Below are 25775 nucleotides of genomic sequence, written 5' to 3'. Positions count from 1 at the left end.
GAGTTACTTACTTTTCATATGGGTGGTGACAGACAGAAACAAGTTTTCCACGGACTTATTAAACCCTCTGAAGTGGCCAAGTTCCTGTAACTAAAATAGAAACAGGATGCTGTGTGGTTATAGCACCAGCAGTCTTTGCCCCACTGTCTTCGGGCTGCCAAACTCCAAATGCTACGGGGGGAAGGCGTGGGAAGGTGTGTGGGTGTGGGTATATTCCCATGTATCTGGAGGGGACAAGCCCCTGGGGAAATAGGCATCCCTGGCACGCTGCCATCTTTCTCTGGGTTCTGCAGCCCCATTAAAGGATGGAGCATTATCAAGAGGCAGGTCTCAAGATAACTACCTCTTAGACATAATGACTGACATGTCATTGGCTCCAAGATGGCACCCAGCTAATTACTGCTTCTTTGACCTCCTTCTTCTAGCCCTACCCACCTCCCATGTAGAAGACACAGAATGTAGGCAACATGGCGGCTGATGGAACTACAGCGACAAGGTGACCAACCTGAACACAAGGCGCTCTCTCCCCCAAAAGGAAACATAGAAAAAAGAGGTAACCGAAACTTTATCAAGGTCTCCTCCATCCATCTATCTGCTCATCCGCTGTCTATTCACGTGTCCACTGTTTATTCATCTATTTCTATCTATCCATGCATCCATCTAATGTCCATCCATCCATCCAGTTTCCACTTGTCTATCCACTGCCTTAACACTCCATGTACTTATCCATCTATTCATTCCATCCATCTATCCATCCACCCATCCATCCATCCACCAATCCACCTATCCATCCGTCCACCATCCATCCATAGATCATGTATTCATACCCACCCACTATCAATTTATCCACCTTCTTACCATCTTCTATCCATTCATTCAACTGTCTACCCACCCAACAATCAGTTATCCACCCTTCCAGTGTCTACCCATTCACCTAAAAATATGACCTTAGAACATAATTATAGGAGAAAACAGAACAGGACTGTAATACACCCCAGGGTGTCTGTGAACTTGGAAAAGAGTGAACATGATTTTTGTCTCTCAAACGGTCATATATATTATCCCATGTAAGATATAATTGTTCCCTTTGATGCACAGATTGGTGAAGATAACCAAAGTCATGCAATTCCATGGCACTCAGTTTGCGAGTACACACGTACACACAGACACCATTCTGCATGGGAGACAGGTCAGAGAAAGAATTATTTCCACATCTCAGCTGGAAAGCCAAGATAACTCCCTGAGATCACACAGCTAAGTTCTCTGGGTGGAAATGGTCCTGGTCCCCCTGGAGCCCTCAAATACTAAGATACATTCTCATTCCAGCAAGCACAGCCCCCCACCCCCACCCCACCCCACAAAACACATGCCAGGTACACACAAACTTAAAGGCACAGAACAGAGGTGGGAACGAACACTGGACACAAGGATCAGGACAAGATGTCTCGGGGTACAAGCAGAAGGAGCCAGCTGAGACTGCAGATGGCCCCTGGCCACAGAAAGAAATGGAAATCACGTCTCCACCTCCAGCTGCAGTTAAGTCAGGGCCACACACTCCGAGGCTGGTGAGTCGACTCTCCAGCATCCTAGCCTGGCCGTCCTCCCCTGCTTCCCACCCAGGGCCGCGGACAGACAAGTTACCCTGCTGGGGCTGCCGCTGCACTGGCTCTCACTGAGGGGTGGTGGCGTCGGAGGGACCACAGAGATTTTGCTGCCAAGGAGAAACACAAGAATAATGGGTTAGAATGATGCAGGTCACACTGGCTTCCAGGTTTACAAATGTCTGAGTTTGTCATTCAAGCTCTCAGCTTTGTTTGTGTCTAATTTCCTTTTAAAGGAAATGACGTGGTTGCTTGGTGCTTCTCTTCGTGCTGTGTCTGGGTATGGCTGCGAGGCTGCCACCGCCTTCAGCCCAGGCATGAACCTTTCCAGCACATTCTGAAGCCACTAGGGGACCTTGGTTCCTCCTCTGGGCTGTGCCTGGACCCAGGCTTCACAGGTGGAGTCCTATCTGGATTAACAACTAAACACTTTGAGAAAAACTGGAAGTAGGGGCTGAAAGAAGTAGGGAACACACGTGGGAAGGGGAAATATAAAAGCAGAAAGTGGGTGTGCCCACACGCCTGCAGTCTCCATGCTGGGTAGGCTGTGGCACAAAGACTGCCAGCAAGCCGTGGGCAGCCTGGACTACACATCAACCTCCAGACCACGGGGCTACAGGGCAAGACATGGAGGAGGAGAGAGTGAGAGGAAGAAGGTTGAAGGGGGAGGAAGAGGAGGAGAAAGAGGAGGAGGAGGAGAAAGAGGAGGAGGAGAAAGAGGAGGAGGAGGAGAAGGAGGAGGAGGAGAAAGAGGAGGAGGAGAAAGAGGAGGAGGAGGAGAAGGAGGAGGAAGAGAAAAAGGAGGAGGAGAAAGAGGAGGAGGAGAAAGAGGAGGAGGAGGAGGAGGAGAAAGAGGAGGAGGAGAAAGAGGAGGAGGAGGAGGAAGAGGAGAAAGAGGAAGAAGAAGAGGAGGAAGAGGAGGAAAAAAGGAGGAAAAGGAAGAGGAGGAGGAGAAAAAGAGGAGGAAGATAAAAAGGAAGAGGTAGAAGAGAAAGAGAAGGAAGAAGAAGAGGGGGAGGAAGGTCTAAGTTTTAAGACTGGATAAATTTCATGAGCACCAAAAAATGTAGCACCTGCTGGGCGGTGGTGGCGCACGCCTGTAATCCCAGCACTCTAGGAGGCAGAGGCAGGTGGATTTCTGAGTTCGAGGCCAGCCTGGTCTACAGAGTGACCTCCAGGACAGCCAGGACTATACAGAGAAACCCTGTCTTGACAGAACCAAAAATCCAAAAAAAAACAAAAAAACAAACAAACAAAAAAAAAAAACAAAAATGTAGCACCCACGGGAACTCTCAGTGACAGTCACTAAACTCAGCAGAATGGGGTGTGTGACCTGCAGCTTCAAGGCTGCCAGGGACTCAGAATTCTATGCAAAGATGTGAACGTCTCTCAAAACACTGTTCAACAGCCAGTAGGGTTTCTTTTCTTTCTTTCTTTCTTTCTTTTTTTTTTTTTTTGGATTTGTTTTTTTCGAGACAGGGTTTCTCTGTGTAGCCCTGGCTGTCCTGGAACTCACTCTGTAGACCAAGCTGGCCTCAAACTCAGAAATCCTCCTGCCTATGCCTCCCAGAGTGCTGGGATTACAGGTGTGCGCCACCACCGCCAGGCTCGCCAGCAGGTATTTTTAACTTCAAAAACTGTATCAGGTCCATGTCTGAGCCAGGGAAGATGCCGGAGGAAGGAAGGAAGAATGGAAGTGACTTCTTGGTTTAGAATGGTGCCAGATGCACTGTCAGAGGAGAATCTGAGGGGGGAAGAATATGACATGTAAACACAGGATAGCTAGAAGGCTCCTCGGGAGAATCTAGAAAGCTCCTCTCAACCTTTTCCAGGAACTTGATCATTTAAAAAAGTCATGTTCCAGGGCAGTGACCTCTGAAGGTCAGTGTGAGTTCTTTCCTGCCGGCGGCGTCCTCTGAGCTCTCCATCCTGCACTCACCTCAGCCTCTGATAAGATTGCAGGAGCTTCGCCCCAGCGGTCTCGCGTCTGCCTGGGGGAGAGTCAAGCCAAGAGCAGTCAGTACTGAGAACAAACTGTAGATGACATTAAACCCAGAAATCTTTATATTCAAATTGTTTTAATATTGCTTCTTATTATTAAGACGAGATCTTCGGGGGATGACGGAAATGCTGGAAAGTCGGATGGTGGAGGCTGGGTGAGCTGGCTCAGCAGGTAAAGGCACTTGCTACCAAACCTGCAACCCTGAGCCTCATCCCCCCAAATCCACATGGTGTAGGGAAACAGAAGACTCCTGCAAGCTGTTTCTGATCACTACACATGTGCCTAGCACATTCACACATGTGCGCGAGCACACACACACTATTAATAAACTTAGGGCTGGAGAAATGGCTCAATCGTTAAGAGCACAGATTCATCTTCCAGAAGACCTGGGTTTGATTCCCACCACCCACGTGGCAGTTTACAACCATCTGTAATTCCAATTTTTTTCTCTATTTTCTTTTTTGACACAGGGTTTCTCTGGATATCTATGGCTGTCCCGGAACTCACTCTGTAGACCATGCTGGCCTCAATCTCAAAAATCCACCTGCCTCCCAAGTGCTGGGATTAAAGGCATGCGCCACCACTGCCCGGCTTGTAATTCCAACTTTAAGCTATACAACACCCTCTTCCAGCCTCTGTGGGCACACATGTGGAACACAGACTTCCCTGCAGACAGAACACTCAGACATATAAAAATAAACATAAAAATATAGATGGTGGGATTATTGTGTAACTTTCTAGCCACTGGACAACAGTTGGCTTGTTGATAGTCCTAGTCACCTACCCACCCAACCATCCACCTCAATCCATCATGTCTGGGAATGTCTGCTTCAATTAGAAGTTCATGTTGAATGAGATTTTCTAAATCTGGGTAATTTAAAACAATCCTTCAATTCCTCTGTACCTTCCCCTAGGAAATACCGCGTAATTGAATGTATCCCTCGAAATGCCCCTTGTGACGAAGACTTACCCTAATCGCATTAAAAATGTAATCTCCTCAAGTCTAGTCAGAGTGACTAAAGCTTTGCTGAATCCGGCTGCACCTGCCCCAGTAGCCCCTTTTTTGTTTCATGATGTATTAAACACTCCCAAATAAAATTCTGCCTATCCATGGTTTGTGACTCAGTGGTTCTTGGCTATCAGCATGGGGGTGGGGAGTGGGGGGGGGAGGAGGGGACTACAGCAGGTAGCAGGTTTGCAGCTCAAGGACACAGCCCTATCCACCAGGCCACGGCTCTGGGAGGTCAGGTTAGCTCATGTGTGGTTTGGAAAATTTGAATTCATTTCATAGATGTGAGTGTCAGTGCTACTTACGGACACACGGACAGAGTTTAAGGACACACACCCAGAGCGGGATGTTGAGATGCCACTGGATGGAGTGTGGGGGGGGGAGGGACCCTGGGGGGAGGGGGGACGGACAACATCTAGAGTTAAGCCCCAGTGTCAAGGTCCAACCCTCAAAGCAAGATATAGTCCTAGCTCCAGGTCTTTAGCTGGGCTGGCCCCAGAAGGGGCAGGAATCCTTAAAATCATAAAGGAAGTTTGTCTTGTTTTGTTTTGAGGACAGCGGCTCCTGTAGCCCAGGCTAGCCTTGAATGTACTGCATAGTCTGAGGAGGTCTTCAGCTTCAAGTCCTGGTGCTCCCACCTCCCAGGGCTGTGCTCACTGGCACGCATCACTGACCCTGATTTTATAGAGTGCGAGTGCTCAAACTCAAGGCTTCTTACACGCGAGGCAAACATTCTATCAGCTGTGTCTTACCCCAGCCCAAATGTTTCGAGTCTCCACACCTTGTGTGTGGTTTGGGGCTTCATAAAAGAGTTCTAAGAGCATCTTGGAGCATCCCTACATGCCGGTCCACTAAGGAATACTTCTCCAGTGCAAACAAAAGGCCTCTCCCAGAGGCTGGCAGTTAATCTAGTAAGAGCAGCCGCCAGTGCCCCTGGAGTCCCCCTTCTGCAAAAGCTGCCTGGATGGCAACGTCCGGGTGGGAACAGAGAGACAGACAGCTTCACTGCCAGTGATGGTGGGCAAGGAGGCAGGGGAGAGCGAGGAAAGAGGGGGAAAAAATAGACAAGAAAAATGGCAACATTGTATACCCAGCAGGACCCCCAGGGAAAAGACACAACCACAGTGTCCTCTGAGCACCCTCTCCACCGTCTGTTCCTGTGCCCTTCGCCCCTCTCACCCGTGTGTCCTTGGATACCTGCAATACCTGGCCCCAAGGCACTGTTGTCCCCCACCCCCAAATCTCATGCTGTCATTCCGCCACCCACGTCCTGGATCACAAGGCCCCCCATGGAGTCCCTGCAGTGTTTTGTCTTGCCTGGGCTCCTCCTCGGCTACAGCCCTTGTTTACCCTTTCCGTTTTCGTATTACCTGGTTCCCCTGGGCCACACCTGACCTCTGTGTCCGCAGTACTGTCACCCCCCACCTCGTCTCTTTGGGCTAACCACCTCAGGCTCTTTTTCTCAAACCCTCTAACTAACGCCCAGTTCCGAATTTCATCTTCCTCCTGCCGCCACCCACAGTGGTCTTGCTGCTGAGTGGATGGCTCTCTGCTGCCCCCTGCTGGCTGTGGTAAGCTGAGGCCCGAGACAAAACTCAGTCGTTAAGAGCAAGAAACTGCTCTTGCAGAAGACCCAAGTTCAAGTCTCAGCACTCACACGGTGGCTCACAACCTTCTGTTAATTTCAGTTCCAGAGGATCTGATTCCATTTTCTGACCCCTGTGGGCACCAGACGTGCCTGTGGCGCACATTCATACATGCAGGCAAAACTCTCATACACATAAAATAAAATACTTAAAAATAAAAATTAAAAAAAAAAAACCTCTTAGCTTACAACATAAATTTGCTTCAGATCCACGTGTCATATTGTGGGAAATGGGAGGGTATGCCAGAGCCCCAGATCCCCCTTCCTTGTAGTTGCGGATCAGAACCTACAGGGTGTAAGATCCTCCAGTAAGAGTGACTGGGAACACACAGGGGTCTGAGGAGTGTTGCCCAATATGGCTTTTCTTTATCCCCCATTCACTACCATTTCCCCAGATCTTTGCTTTTAGGTTTTCAAAACTACTATTTTAGTCGTGCAGTGGTGGTGCATGCCTTTAATCCCAGCACTTGGGAGGCAGAGGCAGGTGGATTTCTGAGTTCGAGGCCAGCCTGGTCTACAGAGTGAGTTCCAGGACAGCCAGGGCTACACAGAGAAACCCTGTCTCAAAAACCAAAAAAAAAAAAAAAAAAAAAAAAAAAAAAACAAAACAAAACAAAACTATTTTGTTGTTGTCGTCATTAATATGTTTCTAATTCCTGTTGCCCCCAGAAGAAATGTGCACAGACAACATTCCCAGGAGCTCAGAGAGTCTGGAGAGACTGTATCCTATTCAGCTGCAGGCAGGACCGGCTCCTAAATAACCAGGGCTCCTTGCAAGACCATGTGACTGATTGTGAGGGCAGCTGGAGTATGTGTGGGCACATGCATGCACACAGTCAATTCTTTTTTAAGATGTATTTATTTAATATATTACTACTCTATCTGCATGTACATCTGCATGCCAGAAGAGGGCCCCAGATCCCATTACAGATGGTTGTGAGCCACCGGTGTGGTTGCTGGGATTTAAACTCAGGACCTCTGGAAGAGCAGCTAGTGCTCTTAACCTCTGAGCCATCTCCCCAGCCGCTACCTCCTACACACACACACACACACACACACACACACACACACACACACACGACACACGATTTTTAAACATGACAATAATAATTTCACTTAGTGATATTACTCTCCCCCTTTCCCAAGTAAATACCAGGACCACCCAGAATGAAAGCCTGGGACCCACAGCTTCCTCTGAGGGATAAGAAGTACCCTGCATTCTGAGACACATCCCACAAAGCCCACTCTGTTCTCACCTTAAAGAATAGAGCCTGGAGCCAGGCGTGCACACCTGTAATCCCAGCACTTGGGAGGCAGAGGCAGGTGAATTTCTGAGTTCGAGGCCAGCCTGGTCTACAGAGTGAGTTCTAGGACAGCCAGGGCTACACAGAGAACCCCTGTCCCAAAAAAAAAAAAAAAAAAAAAAGTTAAAAAAAAAAGTTAAAAAAAGGATAAACCCTGGGGGCACAGGACTTCCATGGGCAGGTATGGGTTAGGCTCTTTTTTTTATTTTAAGATTTATTTATTTATGTATGTGAGTACACTGTTTCTCTCTTCAGACACAACAGAAGAGGGCATCAGATCCCATTACAGATGGTTGTGAGCTACCATGTGGTTGCTGGGATTTGAACTCAGGACCTCTGGAAGAGCAGTCAGTGCTCTTAACCACTAAGCCATCTCTCCAGCCCCCAGATTAGGTGCTTATAAAGGGAACTTGAACCCAAGCAGGGCTTCCACACATTGCCGACAAAGTGGAGGTGGCAGTGTAGCGATGGAGGCGGGGCTAGAGTGAAGCCTTTGAAAGCCAAGGACAAGTGGGGGCTGCAGAGATGAGGGACTGTATGATTTCACAGTCACCTTGGTCTTAGGTGTCTACCATTAAAATATCAAACAACAGCTCTCCCTTGCTTGGAGCTGTGAAAGTCACAAAGGCCGCAGCGCTTTCTTTGTGGTGCCTTCCTCTCCGGGTTCACCCGCTGCCACTACTGTTCTGTATACTTGGACCTGGCCAGGTGAGCGTCCCAGACACGCCGTGCCTAAGGCACGCTTCACATTCCCCCTAAGTGTCTCTCCACTGGAACTGGACCTTGTCTGTACCTCTTGTTCCTGACGTGCTAAATGTTTGTTTACAGAGACTGTTGTGTCCTGTTTTAACTGTCAACCTGGCACAATCTAGTCACCCAGGAAGAGAGTTTCAATTGAAGAATTGTCTAGATCAACAGGCTGGCCTCCGGGCATGTCTCTGAGAGATTGTCTAGATTATTAACGGATGTAGGAAGAGCCAGCCCATTATGGGCAGCGCCATTCCCTAGTTTGGAGCCCTGGGTTGTATCCGAGTGAAGAAATCTAGGTATAAAAAGCAAGCGAACAAGGGTGCATTCAATTCTCCGACTATGGATGTGACGTGAGTGGCTGCTTGAGTTTCTTCCCTGGCTTCCCTTCAGCGACAGATGTGGCCTGAAGCCATGGGCCGGATGAGCTCTTTCCTCCCCTAAGCTGCTTTTGGCTGTTGTTATCACACAACATCAACAAACCTGGACCAGGAACGACTATCATTGTGAGGCTGGTCTCTCGCATACAGTGGCTACTGTACAGACTCGGGCTAAGTCCCTGTGCCTTCCCCACAGGATGTCGTATGTCTGCTCATATCCCCATTCAATTGAGACATCTGAGGACATGACCCTCATCTTAGTCATCTGACCTGCGCAGACGGCAGCTTCCCATGCAACGATGGTGTTTGTGAACATAGCGTTGATAAGAGCTGAGGCCTTCTGAATAGCAATATGAAGGCTTGCTAAATGTACCTGACAACTCGCAGGAGGTAGCCCAAAACAAATCCAGAAGCCATAAATCTGGGGAAAGGTGGAGGAGGGTGGGGGATGGGGAGGGTGGGGGAGGATGGGGGAGGGGAAGGTGGAGGAGGATGGGGAGGAGAAGGGTGGGGAAGGATGGGGGAGAGGAAGCACAGGAGAGGGTGGGGGGAGGGAAAGGGTGGGGCAGGATGGGGGAGGGGAAGGGTAGGTGAGAAAGGGGAGGGAAGGGGTGGAGGAGGATGGGGAGGGAAAGGGTGGGTGAGAATGGGGGGCAGACTTTACAGAGTTGGGAAGGAGTAGGAAAGGGTTGGGGAGAGAATAATCAGGATACATTATATACATCTGGAAAATTGCCAAAGGGTGGGGGTGGGGGGGATGGATCGAGAATCTGCATTGGGAAGATTATTACGTACAAACATGGGATAAAAGCAGAAAAGTTTAAAGGTCTTTATCTACTGATGGTGAAATCTGACTTGGTTGTTTCTGCTCTATCCAGCTTCAGTGAAACAGTCTAAAGTTCCTACAGTTCAGGAGCCTGACAGGCTCCCAGAATGCCTGCTGGAAATCTCCCTTCTGGCACTCACAGTTTGCTTGGAGGGGCTATGTCTGCAGTCTTTCCTCTTAGAAAGAAAGAAAGAGAGTAATCAAAAACAGGATCTTGTCTTTAAAAAAGAAAAAGAAATAGAACATTTTACTTCTTGGAAATAAATGTCATTCATTAAAGATACCAGTAGGAAAGTGAACTCACACAAACTATTGGCCATAACTGTTCAACCCCCCCCCTTTCCTCCTCTGATGACTGAGGTAGGCGGTACTTACTCTGTGAATGGTGGGGAGGGGACACAGGCACAGTCTTGAATACAATTGCACACATACTTACTGGAACCTGTCTCTAAAGATCGATCACATTGAAATTTTTTGTGTTTTGTATGTGCGCAAGCGTGAGCGCACACACACACACACACACACAAGTGCAACATATTTTGGGAATCAGTTCTCTCTGCGGCGCCTGGAGACCAAGCACCAGACACCAGGCTTGGTGGCTGAACCATCTCACCAGACCAACCTATTTCCTGTCCTTTCTGCACAGGGGATGGAACCCAGTGCCTGTGTCTGCAGGGCAAGCTTTCTGCCGCTGAGCTACAGCCCAGCCCCCCACATTTCTCTTCATTAATGAGTGCGAGTGTTTCAAACCCACACTGGTCTGCTTCTGTCTTCAAACCCTGTGACGAGATGACCGCTGACTAACTTGCCTGTGTAGAATAAGACCCTCAAAAGCTGAAGATTTGGAAGCTCAAACCCTGCTTGCTACCAGAAGGGGGTAAACATCTCTGCCCCTCCATAATGACCAGAAGCAAAACTCATCCTGGCTGGTGGCACAGTGAGCCAGGGAGACAGTCAGTGAGGGCGTGTGGAGGGCCAGCCTTCATAAGTCCTTTTCTTTCCAGTTATTAAAAATAGAGTGAGTCTGAATAGATCGTTTACATGTAACATTTACCCTCTTTTAACTTGAAAAGGAATGGTATTAAAAGCACTGATGTTGCTTTCTGATTTGTCTTTGACACAGGATCTCACTGAGACCACAGATATACTTAATGCTTGACTGTCTGTCATCTAATACGCACACACATACATACATATATATGTGTATATATACATGCATGTTTATATACATATAGGCATACATATGTATGTATACACATAGACATACATGTATATATACATTAACACACATGTGTTTGTGCACATATGCATGTACATACATATATAATACATGTATACATATATACACATATATAATATATATATATTCATATATACACAATGCATGCACACATGTATATACACATGCATATACACACATGCACACACACACACACACACACACATACACACATTTTTTTTTAGGTCAATAGGCCGGGCTGGCTTCAAACTCACTCTGTATCTGAAGATGACCTTGAACTTCTGATTCTCCAGCCCTGTACCAAAGTGCTGGGATTTACAAGCATGCACAACTGTGCCTCATTTTATGTGGTGCAGTGGATAGAACCCAGGGCTTTGTGCACATTAAGCAGACACTCTAGAAACTGATGACTATTAAGGTATTAAAATGTCCTGTTTGTAGAACGAATCAGAAGTACCATTGGCACCAAAGGAAAATGTGCACTTACAGCCACCAGCCAAAAGGTGGCGCCAAGAGTAAAGGTGAATTTCCAAAGAGGCTCCGGACACAAGATTCCAACCGCATAGATAAACCTCACAGCGGCAGAACTAGGGCTGGGGAGATGGATGGTCAGCAGAGAAGACCCCTTGCTGCTCTTGCAGAGGCCCCGAGTTCAGATCCCAGCACCCACATCAGATATCTCCAGTTCCAGGGGATCCGATAACTCTTCTTCCAGTCTCCACGGACAACACATACACAGGGTGCGTGTACATACACTCAGGCACACACGCGAAATAAATGATTTCTTTCATAAAATCCATAAAACTAATATAAAAGTTGTAGTGTATCATCAGGAAAAAAAAATAAGTGAGCCAAAGTAATCAGATTTTTTTTTTTTTTTGTGCCCAGTGAGGAACTGGGGCTCAGTTTTGCTAGATCTTTATTTTGTATGTGTGTATGTGTGTGTGTATACACGTGTATATATTATATATATATTATATATTATATATTATATATTATATATTATATATTATATATTATATATTATATATTATATATATTATATATATATAAGTGTGGGCGTGGACACCTGTGCACACTCACGGTGTGGGCTCTGCCACTCCCAACCTTGCTCTCTTGAGACAGAGTCTCTCACTGAACCTGGAGTAGACTGAGGGCCAGGAAGTCCCAGCAAGCGCCACCACAGTCCAGGGGTTACTGGCACATACACAGTCACGCTAACTAGCTTTTTATCAGGTCTGTAGGCTTGAACCCAGAACCTCTCATAATTGAGCAGCAGATGTTCTTCCCCACCAAGCCCTCTTGCTGGCCCTCTTAAGTCTTTTTGAAGGTTGGGAACTGGCACAGTAGATCTCTATTACTCTTTATTATTTCTTGCATCTGGTCTACTTTCATGGAAATTTTGGCAGCATTTATCTTAAATGGCGTGTATCTGATAACCATCAGGGAAGCAAGAAATAAAGCAGATAAGAAGGAAACCAGCGTGGAGAGCACACTGATCCCCGGAACCACGGCTGAACATAAAGTTGGCTCTAGGCTTCCAGTGCTAAAAAGAAAGAGCGCCCAACCTTAGCCAGAGGTGGGCACACACCCAACCTTGGCCAGAGGTGGGCACACACCCGACCTTAGCCAGAGGTGGGCACACACCCGACCTTAGCTAGAGGTGGGCACACATCCAACCTTAGCCAGAGGTGGGCACACACCCGACCTTAGCCAGAGGTGGGCACACACCCAACCTTAGCCAGAGGTGGGCACACTCCCAACCTTAGCCAGAGGTGGGCACACACCCGACCTTAGCCAGAGGTGGGCACACACCCGACCTTAGCCAGAGGTGGGCACACACCCAACCTTAGCCAGAGGTGGGCACACTCCCAACCTTAGCCAGAGGTGGGCACACTCCCAACCTTAGCCAGAGGTGGGCACACTCCCAACCTTGGCCAGAGGTGGGCACACACCCGACCTTAGCCAGAGGTGGGCACACTCCCAACCTTAGCCAGAGGTGGGCACACTCCCAACCTTAGCCAGAGGTGGACACACACCTGACCTTGGCCAGAGGTGGGCACACACCCAACCTTAGCCAGAGATGGGCACACACCCAACCTTATCCAGAGGTGGGCACACACCCGACCTTGGCCAGAGGTGGGCACACTCCCAACCTTAGCCAGAGGTGGGCACACTCCCAACCTTAGCCAGAGGTGGGCACACACCCGACCTTGGCCAGAGGTGGGCACACACCCAACCTTAGCCAGAGGTGGGCACACTCCCAACCTTAGCCAGAGGTGGGCACACACCCAACCTTAGTCTGAGGTGGGCACACACCCAACCTTGGCCTGAGGTGGGCACACACCCAACCTTAGCCAGAGGTGGGCACACACCCAACCTTAGCCAGAGGTGGGCACACACCCAACCTTAGCCAGAGGTGGGCACACACCCAACCTTAGCCAGAGGTGGGCACACACCCGACCTTGGCCAGAGGTGGGCACACACCCGACCTTAGCCAGAGGTGGGCACACACCCGACCTTGGCCAGAGGTGGGCACACTCCCAACCTTAGCCAGAGGTGGGCACACACCCAACCTTGGCCAGAGGTGGGCACTCGTGGCTATAACACCTGCCTTTATCATCAAATAGTCCTGTCCTGTCTGCCACCCTGTCTGCCACCCAGGATCACAACTTAGCTAAACAAAGGATTGTGGGGGTGGGCGAGACACAGTCATTGTAAATCATATGGCCCATGATGTTTAAGTATCTGGAAAACATCCTTTACAAAGTACTACAGGGAGAAATGTCAGAATAAAATTGAAGATGAGTCACTCCCAACTACAGGAATCATCCTATGAAACTGTCTCCAATCACTTTAAAACCTGTCTCTTATGATTCGACTAAATATAGATGTAATATATTTAAAACAACGGAATACATTAGGATTTCTGGTACATTTTTAATTCAGTAGGGGCGGGTGTCATGGGACAACTTGTGGGAGTCAGGTGCCCCCTATCATGTGGGTTCCTAGGATTGAGCTCTGGTCGGCCAGGCTTTTGGGCTTGGCGGCAAGCAGCCTTCACCCAAAAGTCATCTCGTTGGTCTCTGGTTTTTAAAATGTGAATATATGTTCACAGGAGAGCACATGTCCATGTGCACACATATGCGTGCAGAGAGAGAAAGAGAGAGTACTGAAATAACATAACAGAATATTAGCAACTGCTCTCTGGGTGAATTTGCTATGCTTTCTACATTACCCCTCTGCCTTTCCTCCTCTTTCTCTTCTCCTTCTCCCCTCCCTCTCCCCTTTACCCCTCTTTCTTTTTGTTAAATGGGGAGGCAGAGCCCAAAAGTCCCACAAATGCCAGGCAAGCGTTCTACCAAGCCTTGTCCTCAGGAGGCAGCCTGGCTTTCCAATTTTTAAATGAACACATAGTACTTATCGTCAAAACAAAAAGCACAAACACAATTAGATAGCATGCTTCAGAGAGCAGAGAGGGCTAGAATACAGGGAGAAAGCAGCTGGCCCACCCTGCCGGGCATACCAAATGAACCGAGCTTCCCAGAAGGTGCTCCAGCCAAACACCATAACCCTTTCAAGTGTTCCTGCCTCCAGCCAGCCATCCTGCCCCTAAGAAATCCACCCAAGGGAACTACGCAGAACTGCCAAGATCCCTGTGCAAGTTGTTCACCAAGTAAACTGCCACAGGAGGATCAAATGAACCGGAGTAGTCGCTGGCAGTGGGGAGAAGGGTAAATAAACTGCCATCACTATATTTGATGTACAAAGCTGTAGGTACATTTCAGAGATGCCTGCGGTGGTTTGAAGGAGACACGCCTCTTGCCGGCTCAAGTGTTTGAATACCTGGTCCCAGTTGGTGGTGGACTGGGGCTGGGGAGGCTGTAGAACTAAGGCACCCTTGCTAGAGGAAGGATATGGGCTCTGAGGGTTTACAGCCCTGCCCCACTTCCTGCTTGTCCCCTTGGCTTCCTGTCTGTGGATACAACGTGATTAGCCAGCTACTGCTTCTGGCACCATGCCTGTCATCTGGAACCGTAAGCCAAAATAAACTCCCCTCCAACTCTTCCCAGCCCCAGACAAGATTTCTCTGAAGAGCCCCAGCTGGCCAGTAGAGGCTCGAAGACAGAGATTCATCTGCCTCTGCCTCCTGAGGGCTGGGATTAAAAGTGTGGGCCACCACCACCACCACCACCACCTGGACAAAGCCTTTCATCTTATGCCATCTTTGGTGTAGTAAGCAAGAGGAATGAATAAAATATGATCTTGTCCATGGTACTCAGGTCTCTAGTACAACCCCAGCCACTGACCTTTGAAATTTACTTATTTAACATCTATTTCGCTTTATTATCTTATGTGTGTGAATGGGGCTTCGTGTGTGGGAACACACACGTGTTGTACAGTGCTTGTGGAGGCCAGGGGATCAGCTCTGGCGTTAATCTTCACATCTGTCTTGTTTGAGCAAGGGACCTGTTTGTTTGTTTGTTTAACCACTATGTCCTTCAGATTGGAAGGCTGCTGGTCCTCAGGTCTTCCTTACCTTGTTTAGTCTCTCATTGACTGGGAGCTAGCCATGGCTCGTTGCCCAGCAAGCCCTAAGGATCTGCCTGTCTCTGCCTCCACAAAGATTACAAGCTTGGACCACCAGGCTCAGCGCTTCCGGGCTCCGCCCTCCCCGGCCTTGAGGTTGGTTCTGGGAATGGAGCTCGGGTCCATAAATACTTTATCAACTGAGCCCAGATGAATTTAAATTATTTTAGATCAAGGACCATGAACAAAATACTGGATGGACAAGATTTCAAAAATATTTCTAAATTCATTATAAACGTGCGCGGTGTCTGCTGTAGTGCGCACAACGGTGCCTTGCAATTGTCACAGAAAATCGTGTATAAACCAGCAGCCCCGTGCTCAGCAGGACAGCGCTCCAGTAGAAGAAAGTCTGGCAAAGCAGAAACAGTGCTGGAAGTGCTGTCCGAGAGGCTGGAGTGGACAGAGAGGGCGGAGTCTCAAGCAAAGGTAACCAACCAATCAGCTCAGGAGCAGGAAAGCTCGCAGCCGGAAGGGGTGGACCGGGTGTTGGTGCTGACGCCCTACTGTGGTCTGGGTTCCAGTACTCGGTTCCAAGAGGCCAGATCAAACCAAAACGGGGTTACTCATGCTAAAAAATCAGCCTTAAGGAAGAAGAGAGAGTCCAAATTAACCAACACATGGAAACCGGAAAGTCTGCTTGATCTGAGTTGTATATGAAGTCCTTACAGCCTAGGTTAGCAGACCGAGGCAGTAAGCCTCGGACAATTACATCCATTACCATGGGCGTTAGCCATCACCAAATAAAAAAGCCGAAGACGCATGGCGGCTCGTCCCCATCTGTGACTCCCACTCTATCACTGCTTAGGGGAGGCTGTCAAGGTTTCCTCACTTGATTTTTGTACCTCAGAGGCCACCTCAGTTCGTGATGTAGAAGTAAAAGCCAGCCTGATTGTTGCTAAAACTCTAATTTCTTGTCTTGACAATTCCAAGACCATGAACGCTTTTTTTCTTCCTTTCAACTAAAAGAACGCAACGCCAAATATTTTAAAACTAGAAATGATCATTCTACACGAGTTAAAATGTTAATAGCATTTACCTGCAGTTGGAAATTTTCTGGCTCGTTCCTCAAAGAACCACTCTCCGGTTTTGATTTTCACGTTTCTGAAAAGCAAACAGAATCATCTGTTTGAGAGCAGGGCCTCACCTGCCTCGGGCTGCCTTAGCACTCATTGTGCCGTCCAGCCTCAAACCCAGCGACACCCCTGCCTCAGCTTCTTTTCAAGTGTTGGGATTACAGGTGTGAGCCCTCTTCTGGAATTACAACATTGAAAAAAATATTTTTAAACAATAGTATTACTTTTGCAAGTGTACTTCCGACACTAGAGTGGCAGATCCCTTGAAAGTGGAGTTAAAGATAATTGTTAGCTACCTGGCCTGCCCCTGGCCTTTATGTAGTCTGTGGACATTCAACATTTTGGCTTGAGGAAAAATTGTCTTGGGTCACACATTCAGAAGTATCCAACCCAAGGTCAGTTTTGAATGTGACCCAACATAAAATTCTAAACTTATTAAAGACATTTTGAGATTTTCAGGGGGTGGGGGGAGATGATTTTCTTTCATAATTTTCAGAATGTTCAAGCACACTCTCCTAGTGTGCTTTCCGTAGCTGTGATAAACACCCACCAAAAGCAAGAAAGGGTTTGTTTGGCTTACAGGTTCCAGTCCACCATCAAAGGAAGCCAGGGCAAGAAGTCGAGGCAGGAGCTGAAGCAGATACAGAATGCTGCTAACCGACTCGATTTCTTTTCTTTCTTTTTTTTTCCCCAGGTTTTTTTTTGTTTTTTGTTTTTTGTTTTTTTGTTTTTTTCCGAGACAGGGTTTCTCTGTGTAGCCCTGGCTGTCCTGGAACTCACTCTGTAGACCAGGCTGGCCTCGAACACAGAAATCCACCTGCCTCTGCCTCCCAAGTGCTGGGATTAAAGGTGCGCCATCACCGCCTGGCCAGGCTACTTTCTTTACTAGGCCATTTGCCTAGGGGATGTTGCCTCCCACGGTGGGGCTTGGCCTTTCCACTTCCATCAACAATCAAGAAAATGCCCCGCAGACCTGCCCACAGGCAAAGACAATGGATACAATGGTTCAGTTAATGTTCCCTCTTCCAAGGTGATTTAGTTTGTGTCAAGATGACAAAAGACTAACCAGCACGGGGTCTTTGTAGATGACAGCTGTTGTGTCTAGATGTCTTGTAAATGTATATATGTCTTCTTGCCACCCAAGAGCCACGGGTTGAACACTCCTGGAAGGTCCTGCCCTGCCAGATGGAGGCTAGAATTATAAACACCAAGCACCTGGCACTCCGTCTGCTTCTGGAAGCACCAGCATCTGCCTTCATGGTCTTCAACCCTGCTAATGCCGAATTAGCAAATGAGAAATAACTGTTGAACGTGCTTTGCGAATTCCAGCACACAGATATTTCCTAAGGGGTGGGGGGAAGCCGCCTCACAGAAAAGCTATTTTGACCTCACTGCTCATGAGCAAGCAGCGAATTAAATAGGCACTTAGGGGGTCACTTTTTTGCATCTGCAGGTGGGGAAGTGTTATGTTTATGCCTTATGTGCTGAGAACGTGCACACGAGGCAGCTCCAGAGACGCTGAGGATAAAATTTTCATCATTCGACTGACAAGGGGTGATCTATGTCTTCAGAATTCTTTGAATGCCTGAAGAAGCACGTCCCTGCAGGTCTGCTCTCTGGCCAAGGCCCTGATTGGCAAAGAAGCCTCAAGAACATTCCCTGTTAGGATTCTCTCTAAGCTCCACCCCACAGTTACCTGGCAATAGGAAGGTAAGCCCCTCCCCACAGTTACCTGGCAACAGGAAGGTAAGCCCCTCCCCACAGTTCCAGGCAACAGGAAGGTAAGCCGCTCCCCACAGTTACCTGGCAACAGGAAGGTAAGCCCCTCTCCACAGTTACCTGGCAACAAAAAGGTAAGCCCCGCCCCACAGTTACCTGGCAATAGCCAGGTATGCTCCGCCCCACAGTTACCTAGCAACAGCCCGGTAGGCCTGACCCACTATAGGAGGGGCTGCTTGTCCTCCATCCTCCCTCTCTTCTGCTTCCTGCTTGCTTCTCTCTTGCCCTGTTGGACTCTTCCCTTCCCCCTTCCATTCCCCCCTTTCTCCACGTGGCCAGCCTCTACTTCTCTACTCTCTCCCTTTCTCTGCCTCTACCACCCTCTTAACCCCCTTCCCATGCCCTGAATAAACTCTATTATATGCTATACCGTGTGTGGCTGGTCCCTCAGAGGGAAGGGATGCCTTGGCATGGGCCCACTGAGGCACCCTTCCCCCCCACCTCACCACACCCCCATAGAACATATCTTAATATCTCTTTATCTTTTTTATAATCGCAACACTCCCAAAGAGACCAAGGCAGCTTAACCGGTGCTCACACAGCTGAAACTCCAAAAGTGAAACAGTAGCAGGTGGTCTGTGTGGGCCTGGCCAACCCCTAACTCCTGCTGGGAGCCGGCTGCCCATTCACCCAGCTGAAACTTTCCTTCAAAAGACCTTGGGTGAGGAATCAAGTTAGTGTGACTTTGTTTCGTCTGTCCGCAACAGGAAAACAGACAGACGTTTGCGATTAATTCCTAGGCAACTATGAGAAATTGGAGATTCGTGACGAAGATGGAGCAATGATTTTATCACGATGCCCTCAACCGCTCTTGCAAAACATTTCCCACTGCCCCCCTTCCCCCCAAACCTCAGGGCCTCTGCCCCTTATGCAGAGACACACTCACAGGACCCATCACAGTAAGAATAAATGGGTATTCCTAAGTCTCCGGGTTGAGAAAACAGGGATGAGGTAGGCTCCAAAGCAGATGTTTTTGTGCCCTCCAAGGGGTTCATGCTACCAATAGAACAGTGCTAAGGCATCAGGCAAGCACTCCCGTGCTTAATTTACACGCATGTGTGGTTTATCCCCATGTAAGTATCTGCACCATGCCTGATGCCCCTGAAGGCCAGAAGAGGGGGTCAGCGCTCCTAAGGCAGAAGTTAGACAATCGTGAGGTTTCAGGAGAGCAAAGAACAGCTGGCAAAATGCCACAGACAATGCCACAGACAATATCCACAGACAATATCCACAGACAATATCCACGGCGCCTGGAAGACCCAGGAACTGCCTGGCTAAGCAAGCCTCACCATGGCAACTAGAAAGTCCTAGCGGGAAGCAGCTTTCAAAAACAGGTCCCCTGCCTCCGTGCAAAAGAACCCCACCACAGCAGGTAATCCAGGCCGCAGTGAGGGGCTGCGGACAGAGTGCAGGTGCTTTAGGACACTGACCAGCCCAAGCACAGGGAACCCTGTAAATAAAATAAAATAGAAGGCAGAACTAAATCAGCGACGCTCAGACTGAGGCTGATCCCCAGAACACAAAAGAAGACAAAGACATGAAATGCAGAGAAGGTAACACACAGGGAGTGTGGGACCTAGCTGCTCACTAAGTCTCTCTCTCTCTCTCTCTCTCTCTCTCTCTCTCTCTCTCTCTCTCTCTCTCTCTGTGTCTGTCTGTCTGTCTGTCTGTCTGTCTCTGTCCCTCTCTCTCTGTCCTGGATTTGGAGCCTAGTGCTAGAGTATTTGCCTAGCATAAGCAGGACACCCCCCCACCACCAGTACAAGGAAGGGGGTGGGGGAAGGAAAGGAGGGGAGGGAGAGGAAAAGAAAGGGTGGTGGTGGAGAAAAATAGCACGAAAGAGAAATTAGAATAATCAAACTGAAAAGAAGAAAATGGCGCGGGCGTAGAAACAAGCAAACTCAAGAAGCAGAAACACCAAAAGTCCGGACAGGAGCCGGGCAGTGGTGGTGCATGCCTTTAATCCCAGCACTTGGGAGGCAGAGGTAGGCGGATTTCTGAGTTCGAGGCCAGCCTGGTCTACAGAGTGAGTTCCAGGACAGAGAAACCCTGTCTCAAAAAACAAAACAAAACAAAAACAAACAAACAAGCAAAAGTCTGGATGGACCCTCCTTGTTCCATAGAGATCAGCTGGAAAGACCCCCTTCCCCAGACACACCTAACTGTAAGGACCGGAAATGGGGCATTTTCGGGGCATAAAGAACAGTGTGAAACAGGGTCAGATGCCTCTGTAATGTTACATTCCGAAAGGCAAGAAGATATTTGTTACACTTCTTGATTAAAAGGGCAAGACCCAGGATTAAAAACCCAGCAAAGTCCCTACTGGTGAGGGGGGGGCACACCCACGTCCACTGACTTGGAAAGCAGTCTTCCAAGGTAACCATGGCGGGTGGGCAGTTATGAGGAACAGGCAGATTCTACTGCTCTCTATTGAGAGGGGCACTTTGTTGGTTTCCAAAGACTCTCAAGTATGCATTTGAATCAAAAAGAAATTCCAGAATCTAGGCCCACCATCAGCGGAACCCCACAGTGTAGGCGGGCTTTCAGAGCACTGCGGCCAAGGTCAGCTTTTATGACAGGGAAGAAATACCACGGCAGCAAAAAAGAGACTCATTCACGATGATACTGAAATCGCTGCATCAGTGGACCAGGGCAGGAGCTGAGTCATCTGGAGCCAGTGCGTCACTCATGACGACTGTAGGTTTGGGAACACACCCTGGTCTGTCTTGTGAACGTGAATAAGTTATTATGGAAAGTAATATGAAAGAAATACCCACCCCACCTGGCCAGACTCTCAGCTCCACCCGTCTGTGACCTTGAGCGCTCACTAGGGTAGCCCTTGACCTCATTACCATGCAAGTGCTAGCCTGGGCTAACGGACTCTTTGTCTGGTGACAGGCTTCAGCCAAACTAAGTAGATGACAACTGGGAGAAAAACCAAAGACAGTAATTAAATAAAAAGCTCACTGATTCTCAAAAGGGTTTTAATGACGGAACAGCGATCGAGCACTGACCACAAACTGAGCCTGGCCTTGTACAGGAGAGGTAACCGGAATCACTCTCTCCCTGTGCCTGCTGGCACAGGCCTACTGATCCTACCACTCAGGAGGTGGAGGCAGGAGACTTGTGAGTTTGAGACTACCCTGGGCCTGAACTACCTAGCAAGGCCCTGTCTCAAAAATGTATTCTCTTTGTTAAGTACCAAATCGGAGCCAGGCGGTGGTGACTCACACCTGTAATCCCAGCACTTGGGAGGCAGAGGCGGGTAGATTTCTGAGTTTGAGGCCAGCCTGGTCTACAGAGTGAGTTCCAGGACAGCCAGAGCCACACAGAGAAACCCTGTCTCGAAAAAAACCAAATCCAAAAAAACCAAAAAAAAAAAAAAAAAAAAAAAAGGACCAAATTGGGCTGGACACAGTCGGTGATGAGTCTGAATCTCTAGAACTGACCTAAAGTTAGATGCGATACCTTGAGCCTATAATCCCAGCACTCCTGAGGGAGAGGACAAATCCTCAGAAGCTCAGAGGCTACCCTGGCATACGCAGTGGTATGGAATATTAAAGAGATCCTGCTTCAGACAAGCTGGAAGAATGGAAGAAAGGGCTGGGAAGACCTCTCAGTGATGTGTACTGCTCTTTGGGTTCCAGCACCCACGTCCTTCAGACAGATCACAACTACCCATGATTCCAGCTCCCCCAGGGGATCTGATGTCCCTGACCTCTGAGGGCACCAGCATTTACACACACACACACACACACACACACACACACACACACGCCATCCCAGACACACACAATAAAACATAAATCTTTAAAAGAAAAAGAAAAAAGGCAAGGACCACCACCTAAGGTAAGGGTGTCTCCCCTGATCTCCACACGTGAACATGGCACACATACACACGTGTGCACATACATGAACGCGCACATTCCCAAGTCATACAGACAGAAGTATTCTATCATTTTGGTTTTTTTTTTGTTTGCGTGTTGGTTTTGGGGGTGTTTGTTGTTGTTTGAGACACGGTTTCTTTGTGTAGCCCTGGCTGTCCTGGAACTCTCTGTAGACCAGGCTAGCCTCGACCTCATAGAGATCCGTCTACCTCTGCCTCTGAGCACTGGGAATGTAGGTATGCGGCTCCACTGCCCGACAATTTTCTACATTTTTACCGTCTGCTTTGTCTGCAGGACTTCCAAGAATATTAAAAAATCTTTAATTTCTTTTTCTACATGAATAAAATATCACGGTCTGGTAAATAATGTCCCTGCTCTCAATCCAAGTATGCTTCACATGAAGGGACCTCTGTAGCACCATGAGAACTGGACATGGAACACTGCCGGTTAGGAACTCTTCCTGGCTATGTCTGACTACGTGAAGTTCTTTATAGACTATACCTGTTTATACGTCATGGGAACCACGAGGGTCTGGAGATGTAGCTCAGTCTTGCCTAGCTCATGGAAAGTGCCAGGTTCCAGTCCCAGCCCACTGCCCCCGAAGCAGTGAGGCTCTTGAAGGGGGTCTCTGCCCACAATGTCACCAGTGGGCTTTGGAAAAGCCTGTGGAGTTTAAAACAAACAGTAGGTAGAGAGGACGCTAAATTCTAACCTCAGCACCAATTGAAACCCTGCTTGGACACACCCAGCTGTCACTTTCCTGTCTTTCAGGTGGCTGATTCTTCCTCACAGAAGGACTGCACGGATGCACGCATGCACGCATACACGCACTCACGCACGCACTGACAGTGAATATGACATCTTCTCACTTTCACAGTGGGTCACGTGACTTGGTGGGCTGAAAACCTAAACAATGGAGTTATGGAAACACTGAGGGCTGGTCTGAAATTTGCAGGGTTTTTTTCCTAAACTCTAGGAAGTTTAGCTTTAATAGGAAACATAATTATTGCAGGACCTTTGTTAGAACATCACTGATTTTTCAATAAAATTTCCCTGATGCTATGCAGAAAACATAACATGTCATCCCGTAAGAACACACTTATATCTAATCCAAGTCCCATCTTGGCAGGGTCTGGCAATACAGGCCTGGAATCCCTGCTATGGACGAGGCTGGTGCAGGAGAATCAAAAGCTCAAGTCTAGATACTGAGTAAGTACAAGGCCAGGCGAGCTTCTTAACTCTGGCTCAAAATGTAAATATAAAAGCTGGGGGGGGGGGGGGAGGCAGCAGCAGCAGCAGCAGCAGCAGCAGCGCATGCCTTTAATCCCAGCACATGGGAGGCAGAGGCAGGCGGATTTCTGAGTTCAAGGCCAGCCTAGTCTACGAACTGAGTTCCAGGACAGCTAGGACTACACAGAGAAACCCTGTCTCAAAAACCAAAACAAAACAAAATAACAATAAATAAAAATGTGAATATAAACGAGTAAAATCATGGGTATTTTTAAAAAGAGATTTATTTATTTATTTTATGTATATGAGCACACTGTTGCTATCTTCAGACATTCCAGAAGAGGGCATCAGATCCTATTACAGTTAGCTGCGAGCCACCATGTGGTTGCTGGGAATTGAACTCAGGACCTCTGGAAGAGCAGTCAGTGCTCTTAATTGCTGAGCCATCTCACCCGCACCAAATCATGGGTATTATAGCCTAGTGATGGGTGCTTGCCTAGCATGTGCAAGGCCTCTGTTCCCCAAGTCCTAATCTAGAAAGTGATATAGTGTAGGGCTCACAAAACAAACAAACAAACAAACAAAAAATCTGTAAGTGCTGGAATTCTGCTCCCTATCACCCATACAAATGCTGGGTGGGTGTGACGTCTCCATCTGTAATCCCAGCGTACAGAAGGTGGAGACAGGGGATCCCTGAAGGAAACTGGCTGGCTAGAATAGCCAAATTGATGAACTCTGGTGCCAAGTGAGAGACCCCCACCTCAACATATAAGGTGGAACACACCAGAGGAAGACACCTGACATCAACCTCTGCCCTCCACATGCACATACATGTACGCGCACATGCATGTACATGTACGCACTACAAAAGAAGAAGCATTCTGAACCAAACAGAGTCCCTTCCAATACATTCTGGAATCTTACAGCAATCATTTCTGCTTATAGCGATAACTCAAGACCGGGAGGATGCCAAGACCAGGTCAGCTTTCTATTGAACTCACTTTTGAACCCCTGCCATCGTGGTGGCACATCCAGGATATTCGAGCAATCCAAAACAGACCCCCAGAATATCAGTACCAACTGCTGTAGTCTGGAACTTTCCATCTCAAACTCTGTAAGCTGGCTAGGTCTATGTGGATTTGACACAGGCTGAAGTCATCTGAGAGGGAGGAGCCTCCATTGAGGAAATGCCTCCATGAGACTGGGCTGTAGGCAAGCCTGTAAGGCATTTTCTTAATTACTGACTGATGTGGTAGGGCACATTGTAGGTGGGGGCCATTCCTGGGCTGGGGGGTCCTTGGTTTTATAACAGTGGTTCTCAAGCAGGCCCCCTTGGGGGTAGTCTAAGACCATCAGAAAATACAGATATTTACCTTATGACTCATAACAGTAGCAACATTCCAGTTATGAAGTAGTAACCAAAATGACTTTATGGTTGGGGGTCAGCACAGCATGAGGAACGGTATTAAAGGGCCACAGCTTCAGGAAGGTTGCCTTGAACTTGTGATTCCTTATCTCTCAGCTTCTGGAGAAAGCAGAATTACAGGCCTACCCTTCCAGACCATTCCTCTTGCTCTATCACCACTGTCCTCCACCCCAGACCACCAGATGACGGCCATGACCCTGCTTGTGGCTTCTGTAGATCAGAGTATGCGCTTAAACAGCAATCTTCACCACCTAGGACAAGGGCTTTCCATGCGCCTCTGAAGATTGCTTTCCCAGGGCTGCCTGATCCCAGCGGGCAGGCTAGGATCGCTGAAGAGGCTCCTCCTGTAGTCCACCGCTTCACAGCCTCAGGCCCCCTGCTCCTGCCTCAGCATCCCCACCCCACCCCCCCACCAAGTGTAGGCCGCAGTAAGCAATCACCCTTAAGGTGGGTTGGAGCTTTGAGCAAGTACTTTCCCATCACTGTGGTCTGGGAGCAACTGGCAGCTCTGAGTCTGGCGTCCCTGTCTCTCCCGGTCCTGAGCTCTCAGTCTCTTAACAGTCAGCAGATCTCCAAGAGACAACTTGCCCCGAAGAAAGAAGCCATCTGCCAAATATCTTCTGGGCCCTCGGGCAGCCTACAGCCAGCACCCTTTACCGGCCATTTGCTCTGCAGTGATCTCAGTTGTATACCATTCTTTCAAAAGAGGGTAGCTAGAGACCTGAGCCAGGAGAGGCTCCCGGGAGTCCACGGGGGTGACCCTAACTGAAAATCCTAGCAGCTAGGGATATGGAGACTGACGTGGTCACCTCCTGTAGCCAGGTGGAACTTCCAGTAGAGGGAGGGACCATCAACCCATCCACAATACCTTCATCCCAAAATTCATCCTGCCTACAAGATACACCAGGATAAAGATGGAACAGAGACTGAGGGAACAGCCAAGCAGTGTCTAGCCCAACTTGAGACCCACCCCATGGGAGAGAGCCAACCCTGACACTATTAATGATCCTCTGCTAGGCTTGCAGACAGGAGCCTA

General features: G+C 48.5%; 1 protein-coding gene across 2 annotated transcripts in view; it reads right to left on the bottom strand.

The window, feature by feature from the left end:
- Sytl3 (synaptotagmin like 3) overlaps positions 1 to 25775 on the bottom strand; it is a 73116-nt gene that overhangs the window by 30216 nt on the left and 17125 nt on the right. For both annotated transcript variants that reach the window (XM_052169891.1, XM_052169893.1), the window contains exons 4-7: positions 16381 to 16445; positions 3541 to 3592; positions 1642 to 1711; positions 12 to 90 (exon numbers count right to left, since the gene is read on the bottom strand). In XM_052169891.1, coding sequence (XP_052025851.1) covers positions 12 to 90; positions 1642 to 1711; positions 3541 to 3592; positions 16381 to 16445 — 266 coding nt within the window. The remainder of the gene's footprint in view (positions 1 to 11; positions 91 to 1641; positions 1712 to 3540; positions 3593 to 16380; positions 16446 to 25775) is intronic.

Source organism: Apodemus sylvaticus, chromosome 23 (assembly GCF_947179515.1).
Source record: "Apodemus sylvaticus chromosome 23, mApoSyl1.1, whole genome shotgun sequence".
In the NCBI taxonomy this organism is placed as follows: Eukaryota; Metazoa; Chordata; class Mammalia; order Rodentia; family Muridae; genus Apodemus; species Apodemus sylvaticus.
This window is presented reverse-complemented; position numbering and strand designations above follow the sequence as displayed.